General features: G+C 40.9%; 2 protein-coding genes across 4 annotated transcripts in view; one reads left to right on the top strand and one right to left on the bottom strand.

The window, feature by feature from the left end:
* Positions 1-836: 836 nt before the first annotated feature.
* Positions 837-14,311, bottom strand: LOC117820659 (basic leucine zipper and W2 domain-containing protein 1-A). The gene is made up of 12 exons (XM_034694507.1): positions 14,185-14,311; positions 11,795-11,868; positions 11,274-11,450; positions 10,071-10,165; positions 8,473-8,538; positions 8,174-8,309; positions 4,164-4,273; positions 3,755-3,925; positions 3,320-3,466; positions 2,854-2,992; positions 2,503-2,625; positions 837-1,548 (listed from the first exon to the last, which is right to left on the bottom strand). Exons 2-12 carry the CDS (start codon positions 11,856-11,858, stop codon positions 1,517-1,519), a joined length of 1,260 nt encoding a protein of 419 aa, XP_034550398.1. The 5' UTR covers positions 11,859-11,868; positions 14,185-14,311; the 3' UTR covers positions 837-1,516.
* Positions 14,312-15,646: 1,335 nt separating this feature from the next.
* Positions 15,647-24,061, top strand: part of myo1b (myosin IB) — an 86,162-nt gene continuing 77,747 nt past the window's right edge. Inside the window, exon 1 of one of the 3 annotated variants that reach the window (XM_034693485.1) lies at positions 15,647-15,936. The gene's annotated coding sequence lies outside the window, so the exon portion shown is untranslated. The remainder of the gene's footprint in view (positions 15,937-24,061) is intronic. The other 2 variants (XM_034693483.1, XM_034693484.1) reach the window with 2 other exon arrangements.

Here is a 24,061-nt window from a genome sequence, read left to right as displayed (position 1 = left end):
ACAGCGGTATAAACAGCTTCTATTCGGCTGTTTGTTTTCATGTCTACTTATGTATTATACTTCTAACTATATCCTTTCAAATTCACTCAAGGCCTAGGCAGCAGTCTGTGTGATAGCTTGAGCTGAAGTTGATACATTTCCTCTGGAACAATACAAAAAAATTGTCAAGCATGCATGAATAAATCCTTTCAACAAGAAAAGATAAGAGTCGCACTTCAATACTTGTTTGATGTCTAGAGCTACTGATGTAGAAAGTATGAAATGGAAATTTTGGTTGGTTGGAAAATCAAAAGTTTCCTGACAGTCAAAGTTTACCACCCACAGCCAGACATGAGGTTAGAGATGCACTAACAACTCTGAATGTGTTCCACAGCATTAATATGAGTGGCCTGTTTTTTTAGACTTTGTAAAATGACTTGTAGTAATGAATGTGCATGGACCTTCGTTTTCATAACATCTTGAATCACCATCTCACTCTCATTTTTGCATGCCTGACTGAGCCATAATTACCATTTAAAGTGGGATAGGAGTGAGGTGAATGAGATGGTTGTTTGCACCTCAGGTCACGCATGCTACGCTGCCTTTCTTGATTACTTGATTAGGTGAGGCTTGAAGAGTTTAACCAATGGGAAATTTTGATGGAACACAGGTTGATCTCTGACACAACAGATGGAGTTACCTGAATGTCTACAACAACTTTTTTCCATGTGATCAGCTGCGCATATATAACTGAAATGTTCTGCTAATTTCCTGTAAGTGCTCATAATACTTCTCCAAAATACACTCATACCTTAATCATTTTTTGATGTGACAAAATGCAGCAGTTAATGCAGTCGTAATGAAAACCATTTATTTTCATTTATTTCAAAAAGTCAAACTGTATGGTAAAGGAAAAAAAAAAGTACAATGCTAGAGGGGCTCTGTTACAGAAGATGTATAGAACAATTTAAGAGTCATTTCAGGGGGCAATGCAACCATTAGTGTTTGAAATGGCACATCTGCATCACCGACAGAATCTACATAAAACTGGCCAAAATTGAAAGTCTGTCACATGATTGGCAGAATTTGAATGAAGTTACAGAAGAGTTTCCCTTTCAGAGCAGAAAGATATCATGGTAACACAGATGGGCCTCGGGGAAATAAGAGCTCCATGACTAAATATAATAGCTGTGAAATGTGCCTCCAAACAGGCTAATTTTAAAGGGAACCATGTATCCCCCCCAAAAAAAAGAAAAAAAGAAAAAGGCCCCCTTTGTTGCCTGAAAGGGGTTATGATCTATTCAGCTAAACGTGGCACTGTGACCAGCTCCTGGAGGAGTGTAAAGAAGAGTACAAGCATAGATTCAGAAAGAAAACATGTCAGAAATAAGAACCATTTTTGAGCCCTTACATTACAGTTTAACTAGATATGAGGAGGTAGGACGTAGAAAAGGAACAACATAAAGAAATAAAGACAGTCCTCTAATGTTTGTTAATGTTAAATAGAAATGAAGGTGGTAGTTAGAGCGAGAGGTCCTCAGTCTGCCTCCTCCTCCTCAGACTCAGATTCTGGAAGAAAGAAAACCTCAAGTCAGCAAACCGCTCCAACATCGATGCACACAGAGATCACCCTCAATGTCATTCACACAAGAAAGGGACGCAGGAGACACAGACACACCGGCACAAATGAGATACGGCACTGACGCGGATCAATTTGACGACCTACAGGTTGGCGATGGGAAGAAAAAGAGGAGGCTGGTACCCCTCTTCGACCAACGCAAACCTGGTTCTAGTTCTGGGCTGGTGCTCATGCTGGTTGGCAGCTGGTTTAACTTGCGAACCAACCCGGCCCCAGTTTGTTTTCCACCCTCTCGAGCCCATGGAAGAGCCACGTCATGAAGTCACTTCTATGTGACCGCTTTTCCCAGCAGCGCTACAAGAACTTTCCCTGTATTCAGTCCTGGTCGATCCCTCCACCTTGTTTTGGAGGACCAAACCGCAAGGAGGCAGCTTGTTTCCTCAACTGACCACTGCTTAGCCTTGGAATCCATTAGCTTCATATTTGTTATTTTTTCGCTGCAGGAAAATGTTGGAAACTCGTTTTGTTTGTCTTTTCCGAGCCGGCCCTGAAATACTCCTTTTCCGCCGAGGCAGTTTCTCTTTGCTGGTCTAGAACCGCGAACTGCTTACATCAGGGGCGAGGGGTGAAGTCGCCATGTAAAGCCTGACGAGCAGCACAGAAGTGTTGGTAAAGTTGGATGAGTTCTCTTCAGGACCTCATGTGATTACGAGAAGCCAGGAGCAACACCAGCAGGCATGCTACGTTGTCCGCCATCGTTGTTATTGTGAGGGAAAGTTCGCGCTAGTGATTCTGGGAAAAGCAGTCACGTAGAAGTGATGTCATGACGTGGCTCTTCCACGGGCTCGAGTTCAAAGTTGAACAAGCAGGGAACTACAACCAGGTTTGAGTTGGTCAAAAGGTGTAAAACTGCCTCAGTGGAAAAGGGGTGTCGGAGTGTTTACCCTCCTCTGCGTTCTTCAACCATTCCACAAACTTTTTCATCTGCTCAAGGAACACGCTCTTTCCTTTGGCAAGGTGGGCTTCGTTGTACCACTTCAGAATCGCCTCCTCACTCAAAACATCAGCTGAAGACAAAAAAAAAAGAGAGAGAGAGAGAACATAAATATTTTGTTTATGGTGCCATGTCTGCAGGTGCTCGAGAAAAACAACTCTGGAGGCAGCAACATCAATCTAGACTAACTTTAGCTGCAACTGCTGCTGGCCACACGGCTTCAGTCGCACCTCGCTTACAAGTTCAGTTTCTTGACAGTGAGAGATCAAACAAAGGAGCTTCATGGACAAACAGGACTCACCTTTGTAGAGCAGGACAACAATTTTCTGGAAAGCCTTCATGAAGTGGATGTTATCATAACAGTACTCCTGGATCTTCAGCAGGAGAGTCAGCTCAGAGAGACCCTGGGAGGTAAACGCCTTCAAAAGGGGGCTGTATTGCTGCGGATGTAGAACAGGGAGTTACAGAAATCGTTAGATTCACGCGGGGTGTGTGGGAGGTTTCTGGACCTCACAGAGAAAAGAAAAAAACACATTCTGGATATTTCTCTGATTACTTCCACTCTGCCGGTGGAGTGGCTTTGGGTTAGTAAATCAATTATCTTCTCTTCAAAGTTCAAAGCCTATAGCAGCCTGGATTTTAAAACATCCCTGAGACATCATTTTAGAGGGAAATTTGTAGGTTTCTTTAGATCTCTCATTTCGGAGTGTGCGCTCCGGACCGCCACACAGTCGATGATCAGAGGAGGCATACATGAGATGCATTACCTTTAAGTGTTTGATGGCTTGTTCTGTGACCAGCTCCTCTTTCTTGTTCCACTCCACCGAGCTCATAATGCTGGACCAAATTAGTCCAATCATCGTCTGCTCGGAGATGTTGTTCTTCTTGATTTCCTCTCGGACGTAGGCGATGATCTGTCAGACCCGAGCGGAGATGGAACAGACATTATAAGCCAAGCAGACAAACCATGGCCAGCATATGCAGGGGCCTATGGGTAATCAACATCCTGCTGATGTCTGTTGTAATAAGAACATCAGACATGCAGGAACAGATAAAATGTGGACATTGATTTCATTCATCATTTACTCCGATGAAAAGTGACACAGGAAAAGAAGAAAGCATTCCAAAGTGCCATCCTCAGTGGTGTGATGTCCTAATACACTCTTAATGTATAAGGAGCTGAAAAACCAGACAAGACTTACATCTTTGAGCGGGTCCCCACGTGACATCTGCTCCTGAAGCTCTTTCTGTAACTCCTTGCGAGCCCCTATGGACTGCTGGTTCCTGGCAAAGTCCGAAATCTCCTTGAGCCCAGCGTCTGTGAAGTACTTTGAGAAGTGCTCACAACTGCGCTTGTTGGCAGGGAACAGCTCCTAAAAAAACACACAGTCAAATATGGAGGCAGTCCCCGGCCAGGCGAGCCTCCTAAAGCATTTAAAGGGCTATTAATTGCCATTAAGTGCCTGAGCTCTGTAAGCCACCATAGCTTGAAACTCGGTAGAATTCATGCATAGTATATGCAACTAACGTTCATTAAAATCTTTCACTTAGAGTGAACACACACAGTTAACCTTGCAGCATCTTAGATTGTGTTTAAGTCGTCGTTCTCACCATGAGCCTGTTGTCCATGCCAACCTTTCGGAGACTGGCAGCAACGGAGCAGATGTCCTTTTCAGAAAGCCAGGATTTAAAGAGTTTTACAGCGAAGGATGCTGAAACACCTGAACAAATGCAAAACATTTCAGTCAGCTGTTGCTGACAGACCTGCCGGGATAAAGTTGGGCCTGAGTAAGATATATGTAAACAACTCCACAGGATGCAATAAGACAGGTTTTTAAAGGGCACAGTGCCTGGAAAAACAATAATGCAGAGACCACAGGTGTACTGAATATGCATTTATATCTAAATTATATGCAATATGATTTCAGACAACATCAGCAACATACAATTTGTCTATTTCTGTTGTAAGATTTTACAGGTCATGTTACATTTAGCTAGTGTTGCAGTACTCATGACCGGTCTTGGTCTCGAGACCACTTATTTAAGGTCTCGGTCTCGTCTCGGAATCGAAAGCATTTTTACTCGGTCTTGTCTCGGTCTCGGACTGGGTGAACTCTGGATTTTATATCAAGACTGGTCGAGACCACCACTGATGCACTCTGTGTCAACACCTATAACCCATCAGATAAAAACACTACAAATATTATCTAAAGAAAATTTAAAAATGCACACAACTAATGAGAAAAGAAAGGCTCAACAAAATCCTCCTGCACAGTTAGTGCTACGACCTCCTACCTCTCCTGAGATCACAGGCAACAGAAAACACAGTTTGAACTTTAATCTAAAGCCAAAGTTAAACTAACGATGATCAAAACAAAACTTAAGGAGTCAAAAGTCTCTCACAGAGCGTCAAAAGAAAGGCAACAAAGATAAAACCAAACCTTGTTTGTTGTTGTCAACTGTATTTAAAGCAAACTTAAACAAAATAAACTGAAGTCTTTTATTTTGTTAACTCTAATAATGATTTTTCATTGATATATATGGTCTTGGTCTTGGTATTGGTCTTGTCTCGGTCTTGCCCTGCCTTGGTCTTGATCTTGACTCGGTCTGGATCCCTCATTGTCTTGGTCTTGTCTTGGTTGATGTGGTCTTCACTACAACACTACATTTAGCTAAACAGCCCATCATTTGATGCCATACACAGCTTTTGCTCAGGTCAGAGCAAACAAAAACTGTCTATATAATGAGACCATTAAATCCTATTCACACTAATGATGGCCTCATTTACTCTTCCTTTCAGTAATACTTCTCTAAGGCTAAAGGAAACTAATTAAGTTCTCTCATGCTGATGTAGAGTAAGTGTATGTCGGTCGTCAACTTAAACTACAAACTTAAACTAATGTGAGGAAATACAAGTCGGGGAATGCACTTCTGTGTGCATGTTGGATTATCTTTAACAAGAAGATTGAAGACAAGCTGATCAAATGCTGTCTCTGACGTAACTGGTCCGAAGCACTTTTTAGGCATGCCTATAAATAAATGCTTCAGTGCAGACATTTAAAAATCCAGAGTATAGTTTCATAATGGAAAGATTATAGTTCGTTCAGACACGAGGGGATATTAGTTTTTTCAGCGTAGTCACTTGTGAGCAAGTTGGCTATCAAAATGTCCTCAAATGAAGGGGCGCCGGTGGCATAGCGGTCCAAGCGTGCCCCATGTACAGAGTTCGTCACAAGGGTCGCTGGTTCGACCCTTTGCCTTGACCTTTTGCTGAATCAGAATCAGTTTATTCTCACTTCAAAGATCATTGATTAAATGATGGCCCAAAAATATAACTAATAAAATAATAATAAATAATGAACAAATAATGAATAATAATAATACAGATGATGGGGCGCCGGTGGCACAGCGGTCAAAGCGTGCCCCGTATCCAGAGGTCTTCACAGAGGTCCCTGGTTCGACCCCTTGCTGAATCAGAGTCAGTTTATTCTCACTTCCAAGTACTTGCATTGGTATACATGGAGGTGAAATACTGAGCCCCATAGATTGGATAAAAAATAATAAAAACGCTCTACTCCCAACTGTTCCTCTCTCTTAAGCTGTCCTATTAATAGAGAAAAAATGCCCCCTAAATATAACTCATTAAAGGTGACATATGCAAAATGGACTTTTTAATGGTTCTCTACCTGAAATATGTTTCCCTGGCATGTCTACAAACCCCCCGAGAATTAAAAAAATCCATTCTGCCCCTGTTTTGATTGCTCCACCTTTCTGTAAATGTGTGTGAAACGAGCCGTTTCAGACTTCAGTGTTTTTGTTACGTCACAACAATATCCGGTCTGTCACAGAGTCAGAGCTCGGAGCTTGTTCAGCCCATAGACTGTATAAAATAATACTGAATCTCCCCTCTGTTTTTCATTACCTGCACAAATGTGTGGGAACAAGGAGCTTAGGAGGGAGGCATGCTAGTTGTAGGCTGTCTTAATAAATACAAAGGTCGGTTTTACTCCCAGATTTGAAGATCTAGTGGATGATTTTTATTTATCATGGATAAGTGCTAGCGCTAATTAGCATAGCCACATAGCTACATGGCTGTAGCTGTAGCTGTAGCTGTAGCTGTAGCTGTGTACCAAGACACACGTCGACATACTGACAAATAAAACAACAAGAAACACTAAATCTGTGACCAATCCTTCAGAAAGGTCCTGCTGCCTTTCTGGTAGAGGTCAAGTTTACTCCCCAGGCCTGCAGATTTGAAGATCTAGTGGATGATTTTTATTTATCATGGATAAGTGCTAGCGCTAGTTAGCAAAGCCACATAGCTACATGTTAGTAGCTGTGTACCAAGACACACGTCGACATACTGATAAATAAAACAACAAGAAACACTAAATCTGTGACCAATCCTTCAGAAAGGTCCTGCTACAGGCGCCTCTCCGTCAGGATCAGATTCTGGATCAGATTCAGAGGGTTGAAGTAACGTGATCTGTGAGCAGCCGTGTATATTCAGCCAACATGTAAACATTAGATCAACGTGCCCGAGAGCCGAGGGCACATCCACTTCCTGAGGGGGCGTGGTCAGAGAGAAAACAGAGTGTTCTGAGGAGGACTGAAGAAGAGGGCTTTTCAGGCATGCCAAAATCTGATTTCAAAGGGTTTTTTTGAGCATAAACTTTAAAGACATGTTTTGGGGACCTCTTAGACCAATATATATTGATGAAAAAAGCGTGATATGTCACCTTTAAATAATAATAATAATAATAATAATAATAATAATAATAATAATAATACATTGAAATAAGAAATAATAATAATAATAATAATAATAATAATAATAATAATAATATATATATATATATTTTTTTTTTTAATCCTCAAATGATACCTTTCTGCACAATATAATTCTAAATAGTCCCGTAATTTCAATATTAAAGGACAATGCTAAATGCTGTATTAATGTCTAGGGGTAAAAAAAGTAATAACAGTACTGAGAGTTTAGTTATTGATGAGAGCAAATCAAAAAGCCACAAGTAATAAACGAACAGAACAGCCTTCCATCACAAGTGTTCAACATGACTAAGTTGGTCTGCAAATCGCAGACCAACAAATCAATAACCACTAGAATTAAACATTTATGAAATCATTCTGGAAAATTGAACCAAAAATGACCCGTGCAGAGCACGACCAATCAGATTTAGCTGACTGAATGAGTTTAACAGCAAGTATGTGTCTCTCATAGATACCACCGATAAGACATGACTATTGATTACCAACCGTAAAGGTGGACATTAGTATTTCAATTCATTAAGGTAAATGTTGTTCACAACCCAGAAGACAATTAATCAAACATTTCTAAAAGACAGGTACAGAAGGAGAACACTGGGATTAATAACAAGAGACAATGAGGATACTACTTTGAACAAAATAAGAAGAATCAAAGGTACTAAAGAGATGAAGACGATCTTTATCTTTCATTCTGATTAATCTGAGGGTCTCAGATGATTCTCCTCCACCCTTTCACAACAAATTATTTCATATTCACTAAACTTATTCTGCTTGTGGACTATCTGGAAAGCTGCAAACAACAAAGCAACACGCCTACGAGGCAGAGGAACGCGTACCTTCTTTGACGAGGTTCTCATTGAAGAGGCTGCTGAGAATGGAAGCAGAGATATTGCCGTTGGCCAACAGAATCCCTGTTAGCATGGCCAGCTTGTTGCGCTCAGACTCCGAGAAGCCCTTGAGAAACAGCAGCAGCTGCCAAAGAGCAAACATAAACAGAATCCTGTACGCTGAAGTGATTCAGACACACAGTATATTCATAGAAAATTTAAGTTTTGGGGATTGAGAATCATGTTCATGAGTTCAAAATTAACAAGCACTCTGTGTTTGTTGAAGATAATTCTATTGAAATACAAACCTTTTTGATCTCCTCCTCAAAACCTTTCTCCAAGTATTTGTAACGCCTGATGAGCTTGTTAAAGACCTGGTAGACACAAAGAACAAGTCTTTATATGTTGTATTATTTTTACTGACTTTAATACAACCCTGATAAGAAAGGGGCATAAAACAGTTACATATCTTTAAAAATACAGAATTTGATAGTTTGCAAATCATTTAAATCAACGTAATTATTTAAAATCATGCAAAGACAACTAATCGTATATTAAAAAGGGAAAAACCTAACCGTTTTATGAAAAAGATGTGCTTATTTTAAATTTGAGGCTAGTAATACTTTCAAAAAATTCGGGACAGGGACAACAAAACACCGTCAAAGGTATGTTATACTACAAAAAACACCTGGAAGAACATCAGCCATCTCTTTTGCAACAGGTTAGAGACATGACTGGATATAAAACAAGGTATTTTAAAGAGGCTCTATAGTGGAAGTCACTGCATGGGATAAAAATCGCTTCAAAAAAACATTGTCTGTGAACACAATTCTTCACTGCAATCACAAATGCAGGTTGAAAATGCACCATGCAAAGAGGAAACCGGTGACTCTTCTAGGTCTGAGCCCGTTTAAGATGGACTGAGGTGAAGTGGAAAACTATCCTGAGGTCTGATGAATGAAAATCTGACCACCACGTGCTTCTCTGTAAGCAATAGAGGGACCAACCGGTTTGTTCTCAGCACGTAGTTCAAAGGGTAGCATCCCTGATGGTATGGGGACGCATAAGGGCCTTTAGCATGGAGAGCTTACACATCTGGAAAGACATCGTTGACATCTTGGACCAGCTCTTAGTTATGCTGCTATAGGCTTAGACTGCCTAAACTGGGCACTGATACACTGGGATCCAACCCCCTAATCACTTACTTTAACTCTGCCTGTCCCATTAAAGTTACTAACCATAGACCTTTCTGGAGTCCCTGAGCTCCCTTGTCTCGTAGGTTCCTCTGAGCTGCCGTAGACGTCCTCCTGCTGTGGATGTTCCAGACTCCAGCGACAACAGCTACTACTACTCGCCTCATCGTCTCATCACTATCACCTCTCTCTCTCTCTCTCTCTCTCTTATTCTCCTCTATCCCTCTTTCCAGACCCAACTCGGTCGAGGCAGATGTCTGTCTAACATGAGTCTGGTTCTGCTTGAGGTTTCTGCCTGTTAAAGGAAGTTTTTCCTCGCCGCTGTAACTAGCTAAATACTGTGAGGTGCAATGCTCATGGTGGATTAAGGTGGGGTCAGACTGAGTCTTATCCTGTCTTGGTGTTGGGTCTCTGTTCATAATTTGACATAGAGTGGTCTAGACCTGCTCTGTTTGTAAAAGCGTCTTGAGATAACGTTTGTTGTGATTTGGCGCTATACAAATAAAGATTGACTGATTGATCGTTAATGCTATTGTAAAATCCCTCTGCAACAGCATGGTGCCGTAGAAGAGTCCTGGTGATAAAGTGGGCTGTCTGCAGTCACCTGTCACAGACTGAAAATGTTAAGCTTATCATCATAATTTCTGTCTCCATTACCCTTTTAATGAAGCATCCCAGCTTGCATGGAATTGGGGTCTTATTATAACATTCACCTGTGCATAAGCCTGCATGGTCTCTATGTCCTCGTTTGCTTTGAAGAGACAGAACTCAGTGGGGGTCACGTCATCTGACAGGGTCCCCCCTGGGGCTGAAAAGAAACACATATTCTTGATGTTGTGAGCTTTATCTTTCTTGGGTTCAATGAGATGATTCACTTTGCATGACTTTGTGAGCAGGTAAATAAAGCTGACTTATTAATGTAAACATTCCCTGTGTTATTACTCTTATAGTACACATTAAGGATTAGGGGTGTAACGATTCTTTTTAACAATGATTTGATTCATATCATGAGTCGTGGTTAACAATACGATTAAAGGACAATATTGGTTCATTTAGAAAGATACGATCCGAAACCATTCAGTGACTTGAAATCTATTCAGTAACTTTTTAGCCAAAGATTCAACCAGTGTGACTGTGAAATAAATCCCTTGATACTAGACAGTCCTAGATTCCTGTTGTTGTCATGATGTTTTTGGCCTGGGTCGAGTTTTGTCCTAGTCTCTGACTTAACATGCTGGAGAGGCCTGAGGCTTCTGCAGAGCTGATGTTACCTTCATGAACGCTGCAAGAGGTGCCTGCACGGTCTGCGTTGTGTGAAATCCCATGGCGCCTTAGTAGGTGGTTGGATACATTTGTGGTGTTGCCGTGGTAACTTTACTTGACCTTTACATATCCTTCAAACAGCGAGCGACTTATTTAGAACATCTCCGTCTTTGCAAATGCCAAAGTGTTTCCACACACTGGACCACAATGGTGGCTTGATCATTTCTCGCTCGCCGGCTTCTCCTCTGTCATCCACCATGCTATGTTCTGTTGTCTGCTGGTGTGTGGCGATGACGTCACAGACAGGCAGCCTGGATTGAGTAACGTTTAACGTCTTTATCATTAAAAGATAAAAAAAAACACATCCATATAAAGTCTGCCGTGCTTAAATCCAATGTGTTATTTCCAAGTATGGATCCAATCGATTTATTACCTTTTAAAACGATCTTTAATCAATATATGTCGTCTCAAAGGCCAGATCATAGGAATATAAATCGATACATCGATGTAGTAGATGAATCGTTACACCCCTATTAATGATCATACATTTGATAGTTATGCTGAAACAGTCTGTTTTTTGGCAAATTTAACATTTTGTGAGTATTTTTTTTTCCCAAGGTAGAGCAAATACAAACGTTGTGCCTCTTACTTACCCAGCATTCCACCAGCCACCAGGATGTCAAACAGAGTTTCAGCATAGCGTCGATAGTCAAGCTTGGCACCAGATGCATCGAGGAACTTTGCGACAGCTTCCAAATCTGTGCCAGTTTGGTTCAGACCCTGTATGATGCTTTCCTGGAACTGGGAGGGGTCAAACCTCTCCTTTTCATCTGTTGGCAAGACAAAATATACACACGTTAATCCTTCCTACTTACTTGACATTACAGACATCCACAAAGGCATGTCCTAACCTATACTCGTGCTACCTGCTGAACAGATGATAGTGAAAACAACACATCTATCAATTAACTTTGTGACTTTCTCATGAGTGATCAAATCGGCATAGCTTTCAATGAACAGACCTCGGGGGTTTAGATGCATGTACTATAAAATACTTCAAGTAGGTGTCCATCATGGAACTTGATAAGGAAGTAGGTATTTGACACTGTTTGAATGAAAGGTTCATGGGAATAGTCATTTTGGAACACACGTCATTCCTTGGGAAGTTCCTCACCTCTTTTTCTGGTTTTGAAACGCTGGCCTGTTAGCGTAGGCTTCTGCTGCCTTTGATTACTCATAAAAGACACTCTGGAAGAAAAGGGAGAAAGATATTAGATCAGGTGTAGGACCAAAAGTTTATTTGAATGGAAACAAGCAAGGAAAGGAAATACAATTATCACTGAAGATTTAAGGTTACTTCACAGTTTATTTACGCATGCTAAGACCTGCCAACACTCCTGATTTAGGCGGGAGTCTACCACTTTTTACCGTATTCTTCCGCTGTCCTCCTGAGTTGTCAATTCTCCCTATAATCTCCCTATTTCACGTTGATGTCAATCAAATGAGTGTCCTTCAACTTATATGGGGGGGTTGCATGCTAATTCAATCTAATGGTGCACGTGCCCCATCAGATATTTTAATACCTTAATTTTTTTAAACCTTAATTTAATTTGTATACTATATTTTTAAGAGGATCCCCTAATCTCTAACAGTTTTTCAAGAAGTCCTCTACTTAAGCCTTATACTCAAACCCCGAAAAAAGCATCCACCCCTCCTCTCCCTGTAGATGGTTTGATCTATCCCTCATTAAAGTGGGTTAGCCCTGTTCTTATAGCTGACTTAAGTTGTGACGTGCCATAATGTAGCATCCTCTTTAAAGTTCATCAGGAGAGTTTAGAGCTGTGTGAATCTGATGACAGAGTGCTGACAGTGTCACTATCACAAGATCACAGGTGAAGTTATTAAATCACTAAACTCTACCTGATAACCTCAGGTGGAGATGCAGAGGAAATCTCTTCCTTCTTTATATAAAGAGCAGAAAGCAGCAGAGGCTGAGGATGCAGAGGTTACTGTAGGTCAGATAACATTTAGCTGTAGCTCATAAATATGATTTAAAGCAGGGGTTCCCAAAGTGTGGGTCGGGACCCCCTAGGGGGTCACGAGACACAAATGGGGGGTCTTGAGAGGTCTTCCAGAATGTTTTTTTTTTAAGTTATCTAAAAATATTTATTATTATATATTTTTGTTTATTTACCTTGTTTTCTTATGTTTATCTTCATTTCTGTTTTTACTGTTTATGATTATTATTTCTTTATTATTATTGTTAATTTTTTTGTTACATGTTTTTTTTTTTCTTCTCTTTGTTGGTTTTATATTACTTATATATAATTTGTTAACTTGTGGTAAACAAAAAAATACTGAAAAAATGCAATAAAAAAGTTGAATGACAAAAGTTATCTAAAAATAGTACATTTTACCCATTATAGTAAAATATATTGACAAAAATAGTAGCTAAACTTGAAATAAAACCTTGAAAATAGAAAATGTAATGAGTTTCCTGCCTTTCTTTTCGACAGATGACTCCTAAGTTTAGGGTTAGTGAACAGTTAATTATCAAAAGCATCAGTAGCAGCAGGTTCATTCATATCAGCACAGGAAACACAGACACATGCTCATATAGGTAGGGTCATTTTCTGCAGACCAGCTAAATGAAGCCACATTAAATCACTTTGAGGGACAGTGGGCGTCGCAAGTCTTTGGCACCTATATTTTGGGGGTCAAGGGCTGAAATTTTTGGGAACCCCTGACTTAAAGGACCCTGATAAATGACTTTAAACAGCACATAGAGATGTAGATTCATGTTACATAGACTCCTGCATTCAAAACTGTATTGAAATAATACTATAATGGTATTAACATTACAATAAGGGGCTCACTCTCCTCTCACTCTAAAACATGTTGATGAAACTTGTCACATTTGTAAGACATGGATTTTTTTTTAAATCTTGTATGTTTTTATTGCTATATTATACTGCAAACCTTGAAATGAAGAGACATTTAAAGTATTTGACTTACATATCCGTTTATTAGATATATTAATCTGCAGTTCAGGGTTAGGCTCCAGAAAATCTCTCTATTTATCACAGTCCAATGTTGGCAGGTACGCATGCTGTGTCAGGCAAAACGACTAGGACATAGGGAGACGTCCTTGATTGTTTGCCTCACATATTTTTGTAGGTGTGGAATAAACCCTGAGCTCTGTGAATAACTTGTATACTCATGCTAGCCATAATAACATAGAACGGTGCAGTGACAGTTAGATACAGGCTAACCATCAAGACCTAGCATAGCCGATGACACTGTGCAGCATGCATTCACTGTTTGGATGCACATTTATTCAATGACATGATGTGTTCATGCTTTCTAAAGCCAAAGATATGAAATATGTGTTACAAATAAGAGAAGCAGGGACACCAGATGTTTAAACCTGCCTGACTACACCGGCTAACATCAGTATTAGCTAACTCACTGTTAGCCTCCTGTACTTCCATGACGCAGTGATGTAGTCAGTGTAAATATTAATATATTACTCCTGTCATTGAATTAAAAGAGACAGAAACTCACCAACGACTTCTTTCTGAGCAAAAACAGACCGTGGAATAAAAACTTAAACCTCCAGACTGTGATGAGCAGCAGAGAAGAGGAAGCGTTAACGGGACGGCGCATGCGCAGTGACAGGAAATATGTGGGTCATCACAATTGAGAGGGGAGAGTACTCTTCATCATTTGTTCAAAACTGACAATAACATGATAAATTAAATGATTTTGGTGAATTTTCTAACAGCTGTAGGACTTTGTACGTGATTGAATTACTTACTTTCTTCATAATGCACAAAATAGTGTAAAATAAAAGGAGTCTTTGTGAAGTAACCCCCTGTACTGTCTGTAAGAGAGTAAGCCCTAAATGAAAAGATGAAATGTTTGACCCCTCCAAAAAGTCTGGAACAGCATTTGTTTCCTAGCTGTCATAAATACATGTTAAATCTCTCTGGAAGCACATTAAACTGGCCCAGAGCTGGAGTTATTACACACTGGGTCAACAAGTCGGTGTTATCTAGCATTAAGACACAGGATGGGGATGTTGTGCTGTCGGATGGATTGTGTATCCGTTTATGGGATGAAGGGAAAACTTTAGTGTTGCGTTACCGTGCAGCTCGTAAATCCTGACTCTGCTTCAGAACTTCTACATCAATGGTTTAATTAAGTTATTACGGAAGAGGATTAGGGCATTTATTTATTATTATTCTGACTTCTGAATTATGACTTTTTATTAGATTTCTGACTTTTTTTTGGAACAATAATAATAAAAAAATATATATTGGGCCTTCATTTTTTCCCCCAGTGGCCCTAATCATTTTTCTTCAACAAAAAGTGACATTTGGGCCTACATCTCTGACTTTGATCTCAGAATTCTTACTTTTTCTAAGAATTCTGACTTTAATACACTGAAAATAAAAAAATTATCCAATATATTTTATTGTTACTATTATTATTATTATTATTATTATTATTATTATTATTATTATTATTATTATTATTTTTATTATTATTATTATTACGAGAAAAAAAGTCAGAATTCTGACTTTTTTCTCAGAATTCTGACATTTTTCTTAGAACAATAATAATAAAAAATATATGTTGGACCTCAATTTATTTATTTTTTTTCAGTGGCCCTAATCCTCTTCCGTAAGTTATTAATTTTTCTTCAACAAAAAATGAAATGTGAGCCTACATCTCATTTTAATTTAAACCAGAGAAAACATTTTGTAATGGGCTGCATGTCTAACTCCATGTCTGACATAGGCTATTAGAGCAATTGTTCTACTTAAACTCCACCATTCATTTCCCCACAAAAGACTATAGTGTTTAGGTATACAAACAGCAAGGCTAGGGGTGTGTGGCTGAAACAGTGATTAAAAACTGAACAGTATTACAACTTAATAAATTCAGACAAAGTCCAAGACAGAAAATCTCTAATGGCAATATTTCCGACGACATGTGAACGCACCCCCCCTCCCCTGCGCTGGAGGTGATTAGGGGACGCTGGACCAGCCCAGAGACGCCGCTATAGCCACTCCCTACGCCCGGCGGACCCTGCACTCTCAAGCCATCCACAGCTCCATTCAAAGAGCTGAGATCCGGATGAGAGCCCTGTTCAGCCTCATCCAGCACAGCAGATCCGAGGTAAACTAAAACAAACTGCAGGGAAGGGCTTCAGGAGCCACTCCAGACTTGGGGAATCACCTCTGGGATCCTACTTTTGTCCCGAAGAGTGGATTTAGGACGAGAGGGAGCAACTCTTTCGGAGATAAAGAGGTACGTTTGACATCTTCAGTAACGTGTTTAGAGGTGAAAATGAATCAAACTGAGCATGTTTTCTCATGTTCTGATGATACTTTGTATCGTGTTACACTTTGTGCAACTTTTCTCCCAGAGTTAACTTCTCAGAGTCTGGAGACGGTCTGCTTCCCTGCTCATTCATTCCTCCCGTCTTCCTGCAGGAGGGGGTTGGGATTTTCTCCCCTAAAAAAAAAAAATCAGTGCGAAAGAAATGTTATTGTCTGATGCTACAACTGTTGAGACTAAGTGTGTCCTAGTTTTGATGCGCCTTTTTACGCATTCTAAAGCAAACCAAGGCTCATTAACCAATGGTAATGAAACGCGTGGTCGCTAATTGCCCACATCTGCGGCTTTAAGCTCTGTCTTTGTACTTCAGGAGAGTCAAACCACTGCAGAAGACAGCAGCAGATGTGACCATTCTCAATGCATCAAAAGTTCAGCCTTGTTACAGTGCACTGATATGAAAATATGCCTTGATCAGCACTGTGCACAAAGTATTCTGCTTAACAAACATCTACACAGCTGAACAAGCTTTGGTTTTTGGTGTGCTCTGTAAGGGTAAATGGAAACACAAATACTCTGACCTCCACTTTGAGATCATCTGATTTGATTAAAAGTATATCCTCACTATGATATGCTGATACACTTGGATCTGCACAGAAATAACTCAATGTCAGCCTTTAAAGTTGATAAACTGACTGGAAGCGGGTTTACCCTCTAGTACGCCCCTCGTTTTAAGATATTTTAATATGCCTGACTGGTATAAATTACTGCTCAACATGGGCTGAATGAATAAAACTATTCACCTCTCTGAGTCTAGGAGCAACATCTTAAAGTTCCTTCTTGTCAGAGGTGACCTGCTTTCGCTCTGCCGGGATCCCCCGTGGGATCCAGCCTTCAGCTTATACAATCGAACAAGGGCAGGAATGCATTATGGGAGGAAAAACTATACTAGATGTAAGGGGAAAACCCCAATCCCTGCTACAATATTAATATCACACTGTAGGCTATTTGCGTCGGATAAATATAGACAAAATCCTTACACTGCTGTAAATCACAATGTAGTGCCTATACATGTTGCTGTATATGTTTTTAGCACATGTAACAACTTGGCACTGTAAGATACTTAGTGCACAAGTGAGGTGAAACTGCATTTAAAGTGGAGACATGTCTGTGGTGGGATTTCTCAGCTGTGAGTCAAGGCTTCGGAAACTGCTGAGTCTAAACATGAGTCTTACCTTGACTTTAGTTTTCCTCTCTCTTTTTTGCCTGGAGACATGAAGTCCAAGCTATTTAAGCATTTCCATACACATAAAAACAGTCATGCATTAAAAGTAATGTGCCTCTATGAACATGAAGTCATCGGTAAAGCTGCAGACTAACACTTTTGTCATGCATTAGAGGTGCTAGGTTGTCTCCTTTTGAAACACTGTGTTACCATGCTTTGGCTCTTCCTCTGAATGTAACAGTTTTTTACACTCCCCCTGCTACTTATGAACTTTCATGATCAGATAACTTTTTTTCTTTCAAAGAATTGTGTCTTTCCTTTTGCGGTTTCCCACAAATATGTCCCGCCTCTGTTGGCCAGAGTCTCAGTCAGGGGAACCAGATGGGAACTTTATTACAGGCACTGATCAAACAAACGGTGATGTAAGCTGACTGTGAAAGGTAGTGTGTGTAAGCCTTCAGACTTTCAGATGGACTCCTGGAAAAAGTAACAACCATTTAGCTCAGACTTGGAAGGCAGCAATAGGGGGGACTGCTGGCCACTCGAGTAGCTCTCCTCACTGTGAGCTAGTTGGCCTGCGAGGTTTAAGTTGCACCAGTGCCAAATGTCTCTTCATGAACACTTTTGGGTGAGATGCTGGAGTCTAATGAGGTGTGTATAGTGGACCAAAGTCCCCCAGCCAGAGCCATGGTGATGAATGGTGTTTGCACTTGTCTGCCCGTGCAGCTTAGTGTAGTGAGGCGTGCGTCTTGTGTTAGCCCTGAATCAACACATTAGATAGGGTCACACATGTGCAGCTCCTCTGACTGGACCATGGAAAGCCTTCTGTAAGAGACACTGGCATTGCAGTGTCTTTGTTACAGGAGTATTTTCATGAGCCTGGAGGCATCACACGCCTTAATAGTCGATTTTAAATGTTGATACCTAAACCCTGATCTTGAGCTTGTGTACGTCACTTGGCATTGAAAGGGTCCGAACTGACAGTCCAAGTGCACTATCCAGAATGAAGAACTCTCCCTGCGGCTGTTTGCCTCTGAATGTTTTCCACTTGTGCAACCTAACAGCTTAAGCTTGACTTTTTTTTGTTGCCTCCCCTCGGAGCTACAGTAGCAACCATGCACAGTTCGATTCAGCTCACTGTTACTTTGTTCAGTCCAGTACAGCTGCTTTCCTCATTCACTTATGGGAAACCGAGCCAGACCAAGTGTTTGACTGCCTGTAGTGTAGACGACGCTGACACTGCTAACGCATGGCTGCCTGGGGAACGTTTGAGTGCACTCTTGTGCTGTAATACAGATAAAAAATTATAACCTTACAGGGTCCGCTCTTGCATTTATTTTGTGAACTGTAAGTGACCGTTTGAGTCTACAGAGGAGTACTGACTGACTGTTTATCAAACAAATTTTGTGGTATATGGCTTTTATGTAAAACACTGCTTATTGCATGAAAACTGTTAATCTAGAATTTGCCTGAATTTACCAGCTTGTTTTGAAACGTTGTGAAGATGCTCCTTTAAAACTGTTACCTATCTGTTAACAGGAAAGAAGGTTTTCATATAGGCTCATTGCTTTTAACGTGATCAGTCAAATATAAATCACAATTGTTGCTGTAACGGAGTAAATTACATTGTGTACATTGTAGGGATGCACAGAAAATTCACAGAGAATGGCCCAAAAGTGCATTTTCGGTTTTCGTCTGAGAAGTCCAGAATGTTGTGATGACGCAAGCAAAAACTGTGGACAGTACGCGCTTGTCTGGATAAGGGGCAACATGTCTGCATCCTTTATTCCTTTAATTGCAGCACTAAGGTGTCTTCTAAGCAAAGAGGTTGAGACGGACCACTGAGTGAAAACAATGAAAAGTACACTCTAAGAGTCTGTCAGCACACATTTCACTGAGATCTATTCAGATCCTCTGCACTTCGTTATTAGGATCATTACTTGGATGTGGGAACAAAGCAGCGCGCACTAGAAATGATCCAGGCCGCAATATGTTCAATGAGATCCTTGATTTTAGTGAGGTTAGTACACAGTCAGAGCCATAAATGCAATGGTACTAATAATTGGCGTAATAATTTCTTTCTGTGTTTTTTTTTTTTGGTTTTTCAGCCTTGGTTTCCTCTTTCTGGTTTCGGTTTCGGCCAAGAATTTTAATTTCGGTGCATCCCTATCCTGTACCCATGCAAAGATCTTCACATGTAGCAAACGCGCACGTTGTTCAAAATGATACAACGTGTTGAATCGATGTGGACAGCAAGTCCTGTGATTGGTCCGCTCGGCGGCATTATATTTACTGCATTTACAGCACTTCCAGGATCGCCTCACATCGGCTGTGTATTTCATCTCCTTAGATATCTCTGCTCTATTCTTCCTAAGTGGCATCCTCTGGCCGCGAGAATTGAAGCCAATGCAGAAGTGTTACAAACTGCAGTTTCTTGAGTGTCCACTTGAGGCTGGCTCTGGCAGTACCGGAAACCACACACTCCAATTCAAAAAAGCCGATCTTTACAGCAGAAATAAACATGTTTACAGCCTGGTTTAAAAAACGAGTGTAGTCTGGATAGCTTATTCGTTTATCAGCACACACTGTACGGGGGGGTGAATTTTTTCATAACGCAGCAATTTCAAAGATATTAAGATTACGAGTTTTCCATTATGAGAGGTATAGCTGACTTGATTGACAGGCGGGAACACTGTAGCTGTTGGCTAGGAGGCTCAAAGCCCGCCTCTTTACGTCACAATCACTCAACAGAAGTTGGGTTGAGTTCAACATTTCCAATATGGCTCCCGCCAACGTTTGACTTCAAAACAGCGCTTCAGAAACAGATGGGTGACGTGTGATAAACAGCAACATGTATCAGCTGTAAATTAACATAATATATTCAGAATCAATGGAAAAAAGTAAACAGAAAATGTAGCGGGGCCGGAAACAGATGACCCGACTGTCAGAGACTACACTGCTCTCAAGTTTGAGTATTGCTGCACGACTGGTCAACCACTGCTGCGTCGGGTCGACACAGAAGTACATAACAGCCTTAAGAGGTCTTTGGGTGCCGGTTGACCTGGCAGTTTAAGTGCACATCCCTGCTGTCCTTTATGAAATAATACAGATTTTAGGCACTTCCACATTTGCTTCACTTTCACACCTGCAGCCTGTTGCACCAGCTGTGCATAAGTTGTGTCCTAAGTTAGGGTGTAAAGTCCACCCTAAACCAAACGTTGAAACTAGTTAGTTTGTAACTTAAGTTGTGTCATTGTTTGGTTGCAACATGGAGACATAAGGTTCATCTTAAATAGTCGGCAGTAACATCCAAACTAACCAAAACATTGTCGCAGATATGACGTATACACTTCCAGCAGCCAATCAGAGGAAAGCACCAATTTTGATACACTGTTATCTTTCGTGCCTAATCGTATCAGAACTGACCAACAGCTGACTCAAACTAAAGTAATAACTACAGTCTAAATCCTTAATCTACGGTGTGTATAATAAAAGTGACATCGAGTGGTACAATTATCAACTACAACATATGTTAATACTCAGGAGGGCAAATATTGGTCATCATATTTTTCCAAAGGATTTAGCCTCTTGTGGATATCACGTTGCAGAAGTCATATAGCTGGGAGGACCCTCTGTATCTCCTCATCATCCCACCTTTCAAAACAACGTGCCATGGTAGCCGATATACTCTACGGAGGACTTTACACCTACTAGGAGCCAAGTGTAAGAATTAAGTTGTAACTTAGGCTTACGTTGGAACTATCTCAGCTGGTGCAACGCCCAAAACGTTAGTAGAGTGTAAACTCCATCCTAAATGAGAAATTACGTTCAAACTAGGCTACGTTTGAACTTACACACAGCTGGTGCAACAGGCTGCAGGTAGCTACATCCATGTTTAGTCTTTTGTGTCAGGTTTTCTGAACCAGAGTCCAACATGGCATTGAGCTGTTGTAGCTCAGTAGCTTTAAGTTCAACTGTTATTTAATTACCACTGTTGGAATACCGACTCCTCCACTGAAAAATATGGAATCTCTCTTATAAGATATGTTGTGATCAGGCCCCAGGAAGTCAATTTATCCAGCATGAAAAAGGATATTTTTAACATCAGAAAATTTCAAGTTTAGCTCAAATCTGACTGAGGTGTCACCATATCAAAAATCTGAGACCATGTTCCAGTGTTGACAGTTTATTTAGTGACCCTTGTTTACAGTAAGAAGCTGTTCAAGAATATATTAATGAGGGCCTTCAGAGCTAGAACATCAGACATTTGTTCCCTTCCCTCTCCTGGTCTCTTTTCCGCCTGGGTTTTTGTATGCTCAGTGGATTAATCACGGTATGGTCGGTGGATCCTTTGTCAGCCTGGTTGCCAGCTGTAGGCTCATGTTTTTGCAAATCTACCCGTCTCTGTGCTGTTTGAGCGGTGTATTGTAAATAAAGCGCTGTGTTTGTTTGGGTTACGGGTTTATGATTAAACCAGGCTGCGTCGTTGTTTGGCATGACAACTCTATTCAACTTGCAAATGCGTGAGGATGGGGATCTTCAAATAGCAGTCATTATATGCAAGATATTAAAAGTGTTTTTGTTAATTCTAGTCACAGATCTGCACCTTTTAAGGACTCTGTATCCCAGGTCATTGTCTCAGACAGCAGCTCTCCCTCTGTTCTCCTCTAACCTCCTGTCCTGGTCTGCTCTCTGGCACAGCCCCATGCCCTGCTGATGCTCCATTAGGGAAGGCTTTAATCTCCATCAGTGCCAGCAGCCTGGTGTTGTGACTCTCCTGCCCCGTGACAAGGCCAGCTTGATCTGTTGGGAATTTACTATTACGCCGCATAATAGACTTTTATTATCATTTGTTTGCACATGGACGCCTATGTGTTCTCAAACAACCGCTGCTAAGGTAGAGTGACGCTGGTGCTCCGTCAGTGGGGCTCACACAATACCCGCCTAGCTTCTCACAGACCACATGTCATGCCAAGCTGGATTTGCTGATTGCAGGGAAGATATTGACCATTTCAAAATGGATAGCTACTCCGGGCTGCCTTTTTTTTTTCCCATTTAGTCAATGCAAAAAAGAATATGTGTAAAACAAATAACAGCTGCTTTATTGGCTTCTCATCCTGTATTTTATGTGTTTGCCCGGGTGGCTGTTTGCTCCTGGTTGACAGGCTTCACTCCGTACGAAAGAGCAGGAAACGAGCACGTGCGCTTCAGTCTGTAAATAATATATGCACATTTAATGTCCCCCTTTTTTTTCAATTTTTTCCTCAGAGCCTGACCGGGCTGGGGAATCTAGGTCAAAGTCGGAGTCGCAGAGTAAAGCATGTCTCATAATATTGTTTGTGACATGCTCTGAAATCCCAAGCACAGCCCCCACATCACTTTCAGGCTCCTGATGATAAAATCTCTCCATCATGTTGTTATTTTTATGTACAGCAACTTCATTCCACTAAATACAGCTCTCTAATCTGTGAGAATTATACATCAAACTCCAATTTTAAATTGAATTTGCTGACTTGAACTGTATGCTGTATGTAGGGTAAACACAGTGACTCAGTCAGTAGTGCCCTTCTCCTGACATTTAGGGTTATGCTCGGAAATGCTCTGAATGATGGTGCCAGCATGCTGCATATTGCGTGACACCAAGGCAAGGGGGGTCGAGGAGATTAGTGCCACAGCAGGTATTATGTTGAATCTAAATTGCTGATAGCTGCTAAATGTATCATGGCAGATACTGTACCCTGTAGTCCTTGCAAATCTGTTCATCTGTTGTAGGTGTTGCAAGTAAACGCTTCATTCAGATCAACCATCGATTTGTATCCATCTGAATACAATGTTTTTGTATTTCTCCGACTTGCAAGGTCAGCCAGTCACGCTTTGGAGAGCACATTCACTCTAGGTGCAGCCAGATGAAGCTTTTCATGAGTTTCACTACATCACTGATTTGTGAGATTTAGATTTGAGATTAATAGCAGCTAAAGCATGTGACGCTTACCTTCTAGCATGCATCACAGAGATTTAATCAATCTCTCTGATGCAAAATGCATCAGAGAGATTGATAAAGCGACAGATTTCTCATCCAGTTTCTGAGACCGACTCCTCACAAGGTTCATCCTGCGGTCACAATTGAAGTTGCTTAATTTAAAAAAAGCATAATACGTTTAGAAGTTTTTTTGTGCTTTATCTCTGATGAGTTAAAGGAGAATCTTTATTTTTGTCACCAGCACAGACTGACTTAAACTGACTCATGTCTCAACAGTAAAGCTAATCCCCTGGGTTTAATCAAGGCTGTCAGGTTTTCTCTCAGTCTCCCTCTCTGGTTCCAGTACAACAGTTAACAGCAGGCAGCAACTCTTATTAATGGGATTGTGTCACTGACTGCCTAGAAGCCAGCTCCAAATCTGGGGTAGTGGGTTATCAGGAGTGGAGCTGAGGGCATCCGGCGTCGTGGCTGCAGACAGATACAATATGTTGGTGGTCAGACAGGCGTAGGCTCTCGGGCCACGTGGACACGTGGTGCTCTCCCCTGGGTCACAGAGAGGCTTCAACATCTGCTTTCATTGAGGAGGAGGAGTAGGCTGTGTCCTTTAAAGCTCTGTTTGTTAACACTGAAGACTTTATCCTCGTGTAGGATGCACTTCCTGCCTGGCAGTGAGTTTGCAGTAGCTGGTAATTAACTGCTTTGTAGCAACTGTTTGGCTACTATTGATTGGTTGCCAGGCTCATGCTACATTGTTGGATAACCTGCATAGCATGTATCACTCATTGACATTAATGATTTGTCACAGTTGGAGTGTTTGAATGCATATAAATGTAGGATTAAGATTGTTTCTCTTTGAATTTCTCTATCTAAACCAAGGTGTGCCTCTCTTTGCT

The sequence above is a fragment of the Notolabrus celidotus genome, chromosome 10 (assembly GCF_009762535.1).
Source record: "Notolabrus celidotus isolate fNotCel1 chromosome 10, fNotCel1.pri, whole genome shotgun sequence".
NCBI classification, from domain to species: Eukaryota; Metazoa; Chordata; class Actinopteri; order Labriformes; family Labridae; genus Notolabrus; species Notolabrus celidotus.
This window is presented reverse-complemented; position numbering and strand designations above follow the sequence as displayed.

Bases quoted from the DNA above. Each gene is read 5' to 3' on its own strand.
- LOC117820659 (XM_034694507.1), bottom strand. From the start codon at position 11,858: ATGAGTAATCAAAGGCAGCAGAAGCCTACGCTAACAGGCCAGCGTTTC. The intron at 8,539-10,070 runs GTGAATGTTATA...TGTGTCTACCAG, and splicing joins CCATGCAGGCTTATGCACAG to GTCTTTAACAAGCTCATCAG. The intron at 8,310-8,472 runs GTTTGTATTTCA...GCTCTTTGGCAG, and splicing joins TTGAGGAGGAGATCAAAAAG to CTGCTGCTGTTTCTCAAGGG.